We start from the raw sequence: 16077 nt of genomic DNA on the forward strand, positions 1-16077 counted from the left end.
ATTTGCATGGGATAATGTTACACTCTCACGTTGAAACGCCTCCACTTTTATTCTGGTTTGACCAATTAAATCATAATGAAAATATCATAAAGGATAGAAACATCTAGTCAACAAAATCATACAGTTATAAATACATGTGCCTGATGTATGACATTTGTTTTTCTTTAACCCTATGGAGTTTCGATATTCCGTAAATACATTTTTAATTGATACATATTGCTTTGTAACACAAATGATTGGCATATATTTATTTGATCGTTATTTATTATTCAAATTTTATCCACGATTAAATTTTGTTGTTGTTGAAATACATATCTAATTACCGATTCATCAATGTCGTTTTTGTAAAGGTATGACTTCATTTGGCCGACTTTTAGAAATACATCTCGACTCAAACTGTAAGCATCATCGATACAGTAAGTTTGTTTCTGTTTTATTTTGTTTTGTTTTGTTTTTGTTTGTTTGTTTTTTTTGGTTTTTTTTTTTTTATTGTGAAATTCGTAAAAATAAATGTACAATTGATACAAAATCTTACAAATTACTTGTCGAAACTGTTTGTCTAAAATCTACATAAACAGGTAGTTGCGGGAAAAATCAGTGATATTTTTAATATTGCCATTAAGCGTGTGGTTTGGCTAGCCATAAAACCAGGTTCCTATAAATGTCCTACAACAAGTCAGAAATATTGCAGTAGTTTGTTTCTATCAGCTTCAGTGTTTCTGTTGTTCTATCGCTTTCCTCTTCTAGTTGGTACGTTTCCCTCGGTTTTAGTTTGTAACCCGGATTTGTTTTCTCTATCGATTTAGAAATATTGAACACCTGTTAACTATTGTCGCCTTTATGCACAGGCAAAATGGCATTCAGACTTGAGTATTATTCGTTTGATTTGAAACCTTACTTTAAAAAAAAAACTTATGAAATATCTCATTGCTTGATGTAGTAAACGATGTGGTATAGTCGTATTTGGCACAACTTTTGGGAATTTTGGGTTTTCAATGCTCTTCAACAATGTACTTGTTTGGCTTTTACTAATGAATTTTATGTAGACGAAACGCGCGTCTGGGGAATCAACTTTTAAGCCTGATGTAAATAATTTTATGTAATCATAATCTAAAAAGACTTTTTGTGGAATCAATATTTCGCATTATTCTTGAAATTGCATTTTTATTTTCGAGCTTAGAGTTAAAAATACATTTAAAGTATTTGTCATAATTAACTGCATGGTATTGTCATTATCGGTAAAAATTTAGGGAATAAATAGGTTGCTTTAAGGCCATTGAAATAGCTCATTCATTTTCAGATTGTTCAATGAACAGCTTATCAATATTTCCTGGTACAATGTATATTAACTATAACTCAACTATCTAAAATTTCAAATTTTCCCTCATCATTTGCTCATATTTTCATGAAGTCTATTTTGGTTGACGGAATAACAAATGTAATAGTCAGATGCAAAATCAATCGACGTTTGTACCTGTCTAAACATGAAAACCTTTCGAACTTCGGGTTAACATATAATGCAGTATGAGTCTACTTTATGACACGTTGAGCCGAACTTACGTCAGACATTTAATTCTGTCATCAGAAATAAACACCACCTCTTCTTATTTTTGTCTCTATTCAAAAGTTAGTCTCATTGACAATCGTATCACATCTTATAATCATGTTACGAAAATTGAAGCCACTACGAAATGATAATTTGAAATTTCTGAATAACTGTTTGATTTCATACACAAAATACAAAAAGAAACGAAAAAGTTTGTTTTTTTATCAGTTGATGGAAACATGGCACATTCAGTACGCGAGAGGAATGCGCAGTGGTGCGATATTTGAAATTTGATCTTACCTCCCTGGTGGAAAATACGTATACACTACTATTGTTATTGTAAGATTATAGTTAAAAGAGCTAGAATATATTAAATATGGACAAATATTTTGAAATGTTGATGAAAACATCTGAAACTATCTCTTTCCAAATTAAAACAAAAGAAAAGGTAGTCAATGCCCATTGCGACTATAGTGTCTTGTTCAACTGTTAATGGAGTGGTTGTATTCATTCTACTGATATGGAGAGAGAAGAATACCACGATTATTTTTTTTCATGCTGTTTGCATCTTCCAGTTGTTTTCATCAACTATTAACTTGATACCATTAAACCAGTTTAACGTGAGCACAATCATCCCCACTACTAATCTAGACTTATTGTTCGGGTTGCTGTCTCTTTGACACATTTACTGTTTTATTCTGCATTCTATATTGTGGAAAATTATTTAGAAATTAATAAGCGGGTTAGTGGTAAGCCCATTTTAAGAAGAAAAAAAACTGCATTTGAAATACCATAATGTAAGTTGGATGTGTGTACTGGTTGATATCTAAGACTTAGATATGCGATTTTATTATCTCTGAATTTGCTTTAAGTACGTGTAACTGCGAAAACTCACAGGTCTGTACTTCTTGTCTTTATTTTTTAGTTAGTTAATTTTTATGCTTTTTCGAACAATGAGTAAAGCCATCTTCATTTGATTTTTTGTTTGTTTGTTTTTATACTGTGCTGTTAAGCGAGAGTCCTAGGTTAGGGGGGTTGTCCTCCTGCAAACATGTATATTCTCTCCACACTCTGAATGTGCATGTCCAAAGTCAGTAAAGTGTATGGCCAAATTCAATAACTAAAATATCAGTCTAAATTGATGATTTAATAACACACCGTAGTCTTGAAGCCATGTTTGCTTAAGATAAACAAGAATTCTTTAATTATACCACGTAAATATAACCAAAGGAAATTATACTTTAAATAATTCTTATACTAACAGTAATAATTGTCCTTTTACAACTTTGCATATTTAAGCTTCACATGGAAAAATTTAAAAAGTATATGTTTTTAAGACACAAAAGACGTTTTTTTTTTGTGCGGCATTGTTCCTTTTGGAATCTCTTAACCTTTGAGATTAGTTTCCAATTCGTTCGCTTTGTTGTATAGACACCAGTCTATATTTAGCGTTTGCATATTTAATGATCTCTGTGTCTTTAAATTCCTTTCCTTTAGATTTCTATTTCATAGTCGATATCCATCCAACATTTCCATTGATATACTATATGCCGATAGACTCTCTGCGACTTCGAATAACTACTGAGTATTCCAACAATTAAAATTTATTACCAACAGTGTTTTACGTGTCAAATTTTACAAAGCTTAAACATAAAAAATTTCCACGGTGACGATGTCACCACAATGTCTACGTACTACACTATTTAAAAAAAAAAAGAAATTAGAATTCATTCCGACACAATAATTGATCAGTGTCTGCAAATATTACACACGTTATCAGACCTTATAAAGTGTTTCATATACGGCCTTGGTTAGCTTTTGAGATTCAATCGGTGTTTTCGGTTGATTCGGATTTGATATTGTGAAGAGCCATCTGATATAATCTATTTATCAGACAAGTATACAAACGTTATTTAGTATGTTCAATGTAATTATTCTGTTTAAGGTTCCTGGGGCCGTGTCAACGAAGCTGTCCTAGGACTAAGACATGTCTTATGATGGTCTTAGGACACGTCTTAGTCCTAAGTCGGGTTAACGAAAGTCTCATAAAATAAGATATGTCCTAAATTTGATCCTAAAGTTAGGATATACAATTAGGTGTCTTAGGATAGTCCTAAAGGTTACATCGTTCTAAAACGTAATAAAAACAACAATAAACTCAATACTAAAAATACTAATACAATATTAAACTATCATTAGACAAAATTAATTAAAAAAAAATATTGTTTAATGTTTGTTAAAGATTTAATTGTATTATAGAATGAAATTCAAAACAGTGTGGCTGTGGCCATTGATTGACACATTAAATTCAACCATTGACTGGGTCAATTTAGGTGAACGTTTGTATGTAACGACCACTGCTTACTATGTACTTTTTAAAGACACTTAAACTATGGGGTCACCAAAGGTTTTCAACACCTTAATAAAGTAATTCGAAAAATTAATCAGAAATAACACGATGTTTTGATTTATATTAATTATATAAATTAAAACATATAGGTTATTCCTGATTAATTTTTCGAATTATTTTATAATTAAAGCCGTTAAGAAACCTTTAGTGACCCCACAGTTTAAATGTCTATCGTAGGTACGTCGTGAACAGTGGTCGTTACAGACAAACGTTCACGAAAATTGTCCCAGTCAATGCATGAATTTAATGTGTCAATCAATGGCCACAGCCACACTGTTTTGAATTTCATTCTATTAAATTATTTCGTGCTGCATTTTTTGAAGCCTAAACAATACTATCATCATAAGCAACATATTTAAAAAATTCAAATATGGGAAAAAGTTTAGGACTAAGACCTGTCTTAGGATGGTCTTAGGACACGTCTTAGTCCTAAGTCGGGTTAACGAAAGTCTCCTAAAATAAGATATGTCCTAAATTTGGTCCTAAATTACTTCTTTTTTACCTAATCCTGATTCGATGTAATGAAATCGAGTGGACCTAAGGACAAAACTAGTTTATGTACAAAAATTGCAGCACGAATATCACAAAGTTTTGTGACCTATTTGGTCCTAAAGTTAGGATACACAATTAGTTGTCTTAGGATAGTCCTAAAGGTTACATCGTCCTAAAACGTAATAAAAACAACAAATATGGCATAAACTCAATACCGTATAAAAATACTAATGCAATATTAAACTATCATTTGATAAAATTAATAAAAAAAAATATTGTTTAATGTTTGTTAAAAATTTAATTGTATTATATAAATTTTATTCCGTGATGCCGTTTTTGAAGCCTAAACAATACTATCATCATAAGCAACATATTTTCAAATATGGGAAAAAGTTTACTTCTTTTTTTACCTAATCCTGATTCGATACATGTAATGAAATCGAGTGGACCTAAGGACAAAACTAGTTTATGTACAAAAATTGCAGCACGAATATCACAAAGTTTTGTGACCTATTACTTTTGTTTTCGTATTAAATTCATTTATATCTTTTATCATATTTAATAACGTATTTATTAGTATTCCGTAAAAACTTTAAATTTTTTTGCGTTAATTGTTTTCTATATAAGAGTCATCCTCCCTCTCTTTACATATATGTTCTAAAATACAATTCAATCTATGTCATACAAATCTCTACAAATATTTTCAATTAAATAAATGTGTTAGGATGGTCCTAGGACCATCGTAGTTAGGACTGTCCTAAGACAGCTTTGTTTTACATCCTAAGACATGTCTCAGACACGTCCTAAGACCATCCTGAATAATGTCCTAAGACCTATCTTAGGACATGTCCTAGGATACTTTCATTGACACGGCCCCTGGGGCCGTGTCAACGAAGCTGTCCTAGGACTAGGACATGTCTTAGGATGGTCTTAGGACACGTCTTAGTCCTAAGTCAGGTTAACGAAAGTCTCCTAAAATAAGATATGTCCTAAATTTGGTCCTAAAGTTAGGATATACAAATAGGTGTCTTAGGATAGTCCTAAAGGTTACAATGTCCTAAAACGTAATAAAAACAACAAATATGGCATAAACTCAATACTAAAAATACCAATACAATATTAAACTATCATATACTGTTATTAGAATTAAATTAATAAAACAAAATATTTTTCAATATTTGTTAAAGATTCAATTGTATTATATTAAATTATGCTGTGCTGAAGCCCAAAAAATATTATCATCATAAGCAACATTTTTTGCGACTTATCAAAACGGTGCAATATTAATTTAAATATGGAGAAAAAATTACTTCTTTTTTAATAATCCTGATTCGATACATGTAATGAAATCGAGTGGACCTAAGTACAAAACTAGTTTACTATAATTGCTGCACGACTGTCGCATTTAATAGGTTTTGTTACTATTTACTTTTGTTTTCGCATTAAATTTATTTATATCTTTTATAATATTTAATAACGTATTTATTAGTATTACGTTATAACTTTAACTTTAATTTTACGTTAATTGTTTTCAATATAAGAGTCATCCTCCCTATCTTTACATATAGGTACTAAATTACAATAAAATCTATGTCATAGAAATCTCTCCATATTTTTTTCAATAAAATAAATGTGTTAGGATGGTCTTAGGACCATCGTAGTTAGGACTGTCCTAAGACAGCTTTGTTTTACATCCTAAGACATGTCTCAGACACGTCCTAAGACCATCCTAAATAATGTCCTAAGACCTATCTTAGGACATATCCTAGGATACTTTCATTGACACGGTCCTTTCAGTTATCATCAAACTTTTAGTATACCATTAATTCATCTTTGTGCTTTCATTATATTTACATGTGATTATGTAACAAGAAAACAGTTTTTTATCTTCATTCTTTCCTTTTTACCAATACAATTATCTTGAAACTATTAAAAGGAATAACTAAATACTTTTAGTTTTATACACATAGTACAGTCATTAACAAGTTTTAGATATGCGACATTTGTCTTCGCTATAATTTTTGAGTTTTAATATTCCTCAAATAAACTTTCAATTTATGTGTTTGTTTTGTAATAAATATATGATTGACAAGAATTAATAACATTGTTTTCGTATCATTTATATTTTTATCACGATTTAAAAACTTATTATTGTATAAATGATTCATCAAAGTCCCTTTCTGCAAAAGTGTGATTTCATAGTAACAAATCTTTAAAATACAGCACTGCAGAAACTGTAAGTTTTTATTTCTGCTTTTGATTTAATTCGCTAAATAATAATAAACAAATTTTGCAAAAGTTTACAAAATATTCTAATCCACAATTATTGTTTCGCTTCACCATATATTTTATTTTAATATTTTTTATCAGAAACTATGTATTAACATGATGTTTAATTCGTACCGCTCTTATTTGCTTACAACAGTGTCCTTTCTTTCTTCTATTAAATTTGTATTTTTCAAATGAGTTCATTACAATCAATTATGCTTGATGGGTTTTGATACTGAATTTATAGATGCAGTGAAGAGAGAAAAAAATATGAGCACAATTATGAATGTAAAATAAGAAGATATGGTATGATTGCAAATGAGACAGCTATCCACCAGAGAACGAATGACGCAAATGTTAGCCACTGTAGGTCATCGTACAGTCTTCCACAATGAGCAAAAAGCTATAAAAGACCAGTCATGAAAAAAATCGTGCAAATAAAACAAGAAAATCCGGCTTGATTTATGTAAGTTATATAACGATAAACGAAAAACCTACTGACTTCGGACTGACACCTACTTAATGTGGCGGGTGAAACATTGTCACTGTCTAAATTTCTGTCAAATCGTCTACAAAAAAAAATTGTTGGTCTTTATATGGTTTTCGATAATAATATAATATTTTTTTGTAACTACAAAGGTAACGCTTAATTTCACACTAATTTTGGCACATTCATTTTAGAGGCTAGATATTTCTCATTTAAATTTATAAAGCGGTATTTTAATTTAAAAGATTTTTTAGGTATCAGTAATCATGTTACTAAATATCAATGTGAAATGACATGAAATGACAGGTGCGAATCAAGTGTGTTGATCACCTGTTATTTCACAGTATCTATGCACGAAAAATAACACATAACACATAGAACCAATACTTTGCACACTAGAGGAAAGAACATAACGTCGCTGGGCTTCTAAAATGTTGTAAATTACAAATTTTTCAATAAAAAAATATCTCACAAACAGGCTTTGAAAATTTTGGAAAAATGCATGCTTCCAAAATGTCGTATGTGAACTTGAACATTTTTGTAAATAGCAGTGAAATAAAAACTTTGACATTTATGGATTATCCAAGAACTTAAACTATTTTCACGGAAATAAAGAAATGTACAATTATTTTTTTCCCAAAGACATTCTACAACGATTTTCAAGTTTTCATACAACATTTTGGAAGCAAACTTTACAAGCAACTGACATTGGCAATTTTGTAATATGTCTTATTTCACACATTTTGATTGGTCTAACTGTATTCTATTTTGTTATACCAAAGATTTCCTCCCGCCGAGACCATTGGTGTCAAAAGGTATTTTTAGCCAAAAAAGTCATATACGACATTTTAGAAGCCCAGCGACGATAAGGAAGTCGGAAATAATTAATCAAATTTATTGAAACCAGGTTAAATAAAAAACAAAAACCCATAAAAGATACTTAGCTTATAATTTGATATGTCAGACTTGTGAATCGTATACACCTTATCATTCATTAGTGCGACTCGAATGAAAATATTTTGAAGGCCGATTCAAATACGAAGTTAAAGAGCATTAAGCCTAGGGCAGACAAACACCACAGTATTTCGATTACTTTAACATTTTGAAATCATTTTTAGGTAGCAGTACACAGATAGAAATAATACTTTAAACTAACAGTCATAAATGTTATATACTTAATATTACTTAATAAAGCTTACTGTTTGTGTCATGTATGGGTAAATATATAGATAAGAAGATGTGGTACAAAAATTTGTATGAGTTCAATATTGAGGTTCATATAAACCCACTTTGGAGGCTTTATTCATTGTCTATATATTTGATTATTTATCAATCGGCTATGTATTAAATAATTTTATTGCACAATCACTTTTATATTTGAATAATTAACCAAGTAAGTTCGATAAACGTCTTTTTTGGCTCCAAATAATAAGTAAATTATTTAAAGTGGCAGTTATTTCATGTCAAAAGTGTACCTTATCCTGACTTGTGCTGAAAAAATCAACATACCTTTAATTCCATATAAGAGCGTACTGGTTCCCGGAAGTTTGATAGTACAAAAACAGGAATTTCTGATCTGAACAACAGGCCAAATGTGCCCTCCTATTAAAATTTCATATACTTCTTTATTATTCAAATAAAAATTTCAATACGGTTCTACAGCTATCCAAGTCCCCAAGATTTCATTTGATACAAAAACTACTCAAATATTCCCCCTATTGACAAAGATACAGCTATACGTAGGAACTGTTTTAAAACATGTACTACTTTCTTGTAAGTTCTTTCTGACTAGGCCTGAATTAGTGGTTCTATATCTTCAAGAGTATAAAACGACATATGAGAAAGTGAAATCGCAAATATGTCATGCATTTTTTTACATAATACTTACAACCAACTAGTCCATATCTTTTTTATTGAGTTATCTAAACAATGGACTATCATTGTTTATTCCATACTTACATATATATTTGTTATAATATTTTTTTTTATATTTCTTAAAAATACTATATATTAAGACTTGTAAAAAGACGCTTAACACCGAATTAAAGATTGTAACATCTCAAAATCTCGTTGGACCATGCAGAATTGAAGAATTATAGACCTCCTGGTAATGCATATGATCTTTTTGGTCGTAATTTTACTAGAAATCAATTATGTATTTATGTATTACAGATGAAGCTTCTTATAGTAGTCGTTTCCTTCTGTATCACAACAGCTAGATCTCAAGGAGGCAACAATGTTGGAATGGAGAGTGTCTCTTTTGATAATCAGTATCGCGCTGTTGATCCTTTTGTAAATAGAGCTGTTGAAAGGGCTCGTTCTGCTGGTGGTTTTGCTGGTGGTTTTGATGGTGGTTTTGATGCTTCTGTGAATAGCATGGCTGCTGAAGGACCAGCTCCTAACACAGTCAGTGTTTCAGATCCGATGTTTGGAGATCAAGCCTATACACCAAGGGCAAATAGTCCTGATCCGATGGCTCCAGTAGATCCAGATCAGCCCGTAGAGGATTATGTAAAAGCAGAAGAGAGGGGTAACCCAATGAACAACATGGCTAGGGGAGCGGCTGGTATGATTAGATCTGGTGCCTCCCGGCCGGTTGGTAATATGGGCAATATGGCTGGTGGTGGAGGTAGTGTTGGATTATCGGGCAATATGGCTGGTGGTGGAGGTAGTGTTGGATTATCGGGCAATATGGCTGGTGGTGGAGGTAGTGTTGGATTATCGGGCAATATGGCTGGTGGTGGAGGTAGTGTTGGATTATCGGGCAATATGGCTGGTGGTGGAGGCGGGATTGGATTATCAGAATCAGCTAATATGGTCGCACCTAATACACCCCGAGTTGGAAGAATGGGCAACATGGCTAATAGAGGAACCAATGGGAGAGTTGCACCCCAGCGCAGATCTAATAATCGTCGCCAAGGCAGAAATAATAGGCCAAGAAATGTGATTTATAATAGATATAATGGCGGGACACGTCGCGAGAAAAATAGAAAGCCATATAGCAAAAGAACGAAGTACGGACAAAAGCTACCTAAGGTGAGTTGAATTAAGAATTTGACAAATTTATACAATAGTGAGAGAAAAAGTGCCGTATCCAAGAAAAATGGAAATTAAAAAGCTGAGAAATAGAACAGAATATTATCAATTATTACCCAGCCAGGTTACACCAAAAACTGTGAATTGGTATTTGGTGCTTATCCGGGAAGCATATGGTATTATGCAGTAAGAGCAAAGATTTGTTTGGCCCAGAGTCAGAATGTGTCCGGTTAGTATGACTGTCATGTCTTCCTGCAAAAAAAAACCGCCTCAGCGTGTCTGTCTACTAGTACAAAGCAGAGCTCATATCACACTAACATGTTCTAAAACTGAATATGCTATTAATTTGTTACTAGACGTTAAACAGATATCCATCTATCCAACTGTTTTACTTTAAAGTTTCAGTTTTGGTTTTGAAATTAACGTCTTGTTTGACTTCACGCTACTAAAATTATTAACACCGTTTAAAAATTCAAAGAATAAAAATGACCATTGTTTTCGGTCTAACATGTCTTTGAAATGATTAAATGTCATTTTTCCAGAGACTTTTACATTGAATGTCCTACATTTATATCGAAATAAGAAGATGTGGTATGATTGCCAATGAGATAACTATCCACCAGGGCCCAGTTTCACGAAGCTGTCTTAGGACTAAGACATGTCTTAGGATGGTCTTACTACATATCTTAGTCCTAAGTGGGTTTCACAAAGCGGTCCTAAATTAAGACATCTCTTAAAGTTGGTCATAAAGTTAGGACAACGCGAGAGGTGTCTTATGATGGTCTTAGGATAGTTATACGTTTAATTATATAAATTACACTCGTTTTTTATATTAATTTTGAAAAAAAATATCTTATTATTATCTAACCAGTATTTCCGCCCAGTAATAGTCTTTCGTACCTTGTCCATCTCGCCCCGAACAATTCTCCGTATTTCCGTCATGTTTTTTGTTTTAGAAATTCGCTCTCTAGGAAGGAGGTCTATTAAGCATAGTTGATAAGTTCAGGAAATATGTCATGGCCGATAAAATTTGTAAGTGGGTCGAAACCCGGTAAAAGACCAAACCAGTCACCTATTCAAGCTATTTTTGAGTGAAAATATGGGTCTGGCAGAAATTTGATGGGTCTGGCAAAACTTGGTACCCTGTAGGCCCCATTGTCTGACAGGAAAAAAAAACTGTTTGCATCTCTGCAGACGACCGAGGTTTGAATCCCGGTGGTGACGATATGAATTTGTAGAGTAGATACATGCTCTCCGGTTACATAACAATCACTTTTCCATTGTGGCGTCAGATATTTTGTTTTATGACGTCAAAATTTTACGGGAACCTGTGTGATATCCAGTAATGGCAGACAAATAGCAATAAGATGTATATGAAAATTGCAGTTAACTTAAGATGGTAAAATCACAAATCAGCCGTTACTGTAAATGGACTAAAAGTATGACTTTTGAGCAAATTTAAAGGGAAATGACAGGGAAGGGGCCAAATAGTGTTCAAGGGGAGCAAATGCCGTTTAATTTGGTATGGAGGTTTCAAAAATAGAGGGAGAATTAGAGGGAAAGTTTAGTCATCTTTTTAAACTTCAGTTAAATAATGACTTATGAAGTTATGTAGACTTACCTTCTAATTCTAAAAAAAAAACACACTTCTCAGAACTATGTCTAATTCACTTTGACTACTGATATGCAAACCTAAAAACAAACAGAAAAATATATCATAAAATAGTGATTGAAAGATTCATAACACTTTCAAAGGATAATTCACACGTGTTACACGGGGAGCATGTTTGTTTACAAATAATAATGTCACGTGATCGCGCAGACCTCACATGTTGCATCGCCCTTACAATCCACTAATACATAACCCATTATCATGCAAACATGCAACGTGAATGTGATTGGTTATCAAATAATACAGAAATAATGCATGTACAGTTTATGAAGAAATTAGTTCATCAAATAGATGCGATTTTCACTTTTGACACGAACAGGTCGGGTTGACATTTCTGTCATCGGGGATAATATTGAGATAAATTGGATAAAACTGACCGTCAAAAAGGTCTAGAGAAGCACATCAGTAGAACCTTAACATTAATAAGTAAAACTTACCAAAATTTCTCTAATTAATAAACTATATAACTGAAATTTCACAAAGATAACGGTAAATAATTTTGATGATGGTGATGATACTGGTTAAATTGGCGCGAAATAATATTCTTACTCCTTTTGCTTTACGTAAAAAAAAATGTATAGAATTGAATTTGACTAAAGTTGAGCATACAAAAACGTGATTCTAATGCAATTAGTTTGTAACGATAATTTTCATTGGTCGTTGATAAATATTTTGAGGGGTTAGATTCCACGTTCTACCAGTCCGTAACTAAGAAAGCCACCATTTTGAATTCTGGGATATGTAATTTCTCAAAAAATTAACAAGATATTCACATTTTCAGCCTCAAAATCTTCTTTTAGTCTATATTGAAACCATTCTGAAGCGTACGGAAAGTAAAAATATGTTAAGTATTCATGTTTGACATCCAGAGTAAACACATGACGTCACATTGTTTAGATGCTAAAGACAATGCAACAGTTTCGCGGACTTTTTCATTTATGCCATTTTTAACCAAACTATTTATTAAATGACATTTATTTTAATATGTGGCATTAGAATGGAGATAACTGTATTGTATTTTAAGCTTGGCCTTCGTAAAACTTGATTTTACTGTCGCAAATATCCGTTTACCTATCTCCGCTCCGCGTCGCTAGGTAAACTCAATTTGCGACAGTAAAATCTACGTTTTACGAAGGCCAAGCTTAAAATACAATACAGTTATCTCCTAAATATGCAAAAGCCTGGTAATATATTAATGATAAAGTGTGTATAAATTTCCGTAAACGAATTTACCCGTATACTTCACTAAGAATTACATTTGAGCGCAAGGAGATCTTTACCATGTTTATTTGTGAATCGGTTTATATAACCCCGGTTGAACTCAGGGTCGTATTAACGGAATTTTTTGCGTTGCTTTAACTCATTGAGGCCATCTATTTTTATTACGGGTTTCCACATCTTTAAATCGGAATTATAGAAAAAATGGAATTTTGTTAGCAGAATCAAAACAGAAATGATGAACACTGCAACATTTTCAGCAAAACATAAATAGGATGGAGGATCTGTGTATTCACATTATTTGTAAAACTCTCCTTATTCCTGTGAAGCGTGTGCTTACATCGAGGCTTTCTATGCTTATCATCGACGCCACAGTACTTCAACCAATCAGACAACGTTTATTTGGGGCATTCGACCTATTTGAACTCAGATTTTGGAATTTTTCAATCGAAATTGTAGAAAAATGGAATGTTGTTAGTACATATAAAATAGAAAAAGATGAATACTATTAGCTAAAGCAAGTTTGGATGGGGTTCTGTGTATTTACATTGTTTGTACAACTCTCCTTACTGATGCCATATTTTGGAATTTCCGTGACCTAAATGGTTCGCGAAAATTAATATTTTTATATATAGTATAGTAATTATCTATTCTCCTGTTCCTGCTTAAAACATATATACATTGACGGATTATCAGGATTTGTCAACAATGAAAATTCGATGTATTGATATAAAAATTGCACGATTTTATCTCTTAACCTTTTATAACCAATAAAGTCGAAATTGAATTTAACTCACTTGTACCAAAACAATGTTATAATTTTATATTCTTTTTTCTTAATTTTGCATTGAAAATTTCATATTGATGTTGATGTATTGTTTAAAGATAATTTATATATAAATTACTTTTATTTTTTTATATTTATTTTGCAAATTATGTCATTATATCAATCAATACGTTTAGAATAATTTATGGTAAGACATACTACATTTACATGATTTTTTTCCGTAGATCATATTTATATTTGAAAATTTAAATAACTTGCGACAGGTTTAGGATGTCTTAGCTAAGATGATCCTAAGACAGCTTCGAGACGAGGTCTGAGATATGTCCTAGGATAGTCATAAGAGGATCATAAGACATGTCCTAAGATATGTCTTATGACATGTCTTAGGATAGCTTCGTGAAACCGGCCCCAGAGTTCAAATGAAGTGGATGTTAAGAATAACATTTACACAGAGAATGTTACGCTGTTTATGTGTTTGTTGTTCGTGTTATTAGCAGTACATGTAATTTTTGTCATATATATATAGGCATTCTTGTAATGGTCTTATGATTACTTATTTTCAAATTTAAGATATAAATAATACAATAACTAAAGACAAATACGGGGTGATGTAAATACGGCTGTGTTTTATCTTTCCATTTTAATTAAAATCCATTGTTTCTCTATGGTCCTTGTACATGTATCTATGAACTATGATAACTTTTCATAATCCACATATACTAAACTTCCATTCATACTCGAATTATATACAATTTATTTATTCAATCTATTTTCAGGGTGGCTACTGAAAATAACACAGTGAAAATGTTGATTCATTGGAAAAAGACAATAGCTCATTAACTCTTTTTTTTTATTCTTTAATATCTTTATTTATTCGACTGATGGATGCAGCAATAACGCTTTCAGTACATATTTGTAATTGGTCAACTGTTCAATATGTGTAAAATATTTTCCATCGTTTCCATTTTTTTATCACAATTTTAAGAAATTAAACTTGCAACAACAAAAATCCATCACACACAGAACAGTCAAGTCCTGCAAATATAACATGTATGCAATTATGCAAATACTAAATCACTCAAGGATTATAGATATAAAAAACAATAAACGTCCGTATTCCCCGTTGACATTTAAAAGAAAACTATAAGAAATACCGGATTAAAAATTGAAATATTCATGGAATCGTTTCAATAAAGGGAAGAAAAATAAGAACCAGACAAACCTATAGATTCTTTATATTTCTTGAAAGGCCTATAATTTGACTCAGATTTAGCAAGTATTAATCCAAAACATCGTGGTAATATGATCAACAGAATGTAGAACCGTTATTGTTCACAGCTGTATAGCAATACCATGAAGTTACGTTTTAATTCATTCAATAAGCGTACCCGGAAATGTACGTGCTCTATTGACTAACGTCACTTTACATTAGCAGGTTATATCCCGTTTGAAATAAGTTTCCCAATGTAACAACCAAACTCAAGTCAAAATTTTTGTAACGGTTTTAAGCAATTTTTGGTATCAATATTCCTGACATATCAATTAATCCGGGATACATTTTATGTATAGAATACATTTATTGAATTTATAACGTCACAACAGTAAGAGAGAGGGTCTTTAATTATTTTTTAGGGCCTTTTAAAGCCGACTATGCGGTATGGGTTTTTCTCATTGTTGAAAGCCGTACGGTTGTCTAAAATTAATTCGTTTGAACTTTGGTGGATAGTTGTCTTATAGGCAATCATACAATATCTCCTTTTTAAAAATAATAACAACATACATGTAGAACGAGCAATCGTTTCTTTTGTTCTGATGCATAGATTTTCCCATGTGAAACTGAAACTTCTTAATATCATAAATGACAATTACAATTGCTTTTTAAATCGAATTTAAGTAAATCCATTGGTTAAATTTTGGCAGTATATTCAGAGTACTCTGGGTTATTTAACGATACAAAATACAACCAAGGAAACAGTAAATGTTTTTGAAATTATTAATAAAATGAACTTGAGTCTTACATTTCTAAAATACATGGATTAAAGATATGATAATGCAATTTGTAAAATTCCTAACATTTTCAGAGATTAAATAAAAACAAGAATGTGTCCAAAGTACACGGATGCCCCACTCGCACTATCATTTTCCATGTTCAATGGACCGT

General features: G+C 31.7%; 1 protein-coding gene across 1 annotated transcript; it reads left to right on the forward strand.

Annotated features, from left to right (window-relative positions):
* The first annotated feature begins 350 nt into the window (after nucleotides 1–350).
* Nucleotides 351–14866, forward strand: LOC143066402 (uncharacterized). Its single transcript, XM_076239339.1, has 3 exons — nucleotides 351–416; nucleotides 9376–10239; nucleotides 14693–14866. The coding sequence occupies exons 2-3, from the start codon at nucleotides 9376–9378 to the stop codon at nucleotides 14702–14704; spliced, it is 876 nt and encodes a 291-aa protein (XP_076095454.1). The 5' UTR covers nucleotides 351–416; the 3' UTR covers nucleotides 14705–14866.
* The last annotated feature ends 1211 nt before the right edge of the window (nucleotides 14867–16077 follow it).

This window comes from Mytilus galloprovincialis, chromosome 3, assembly GCF_965363235.1.
Source record: "Mytilus galloprovincialis chromosome 3, xbMytGall1.hap1.1, whole genome shotgun sequence".
In the NCBI taxonomy this organism is placed as follows: Eukaryota; Metazoa; Mollusca; class Bivalvia; order Mytilida; family Mytilidae; genus Mytilus; species Mytilus galloprovincialis.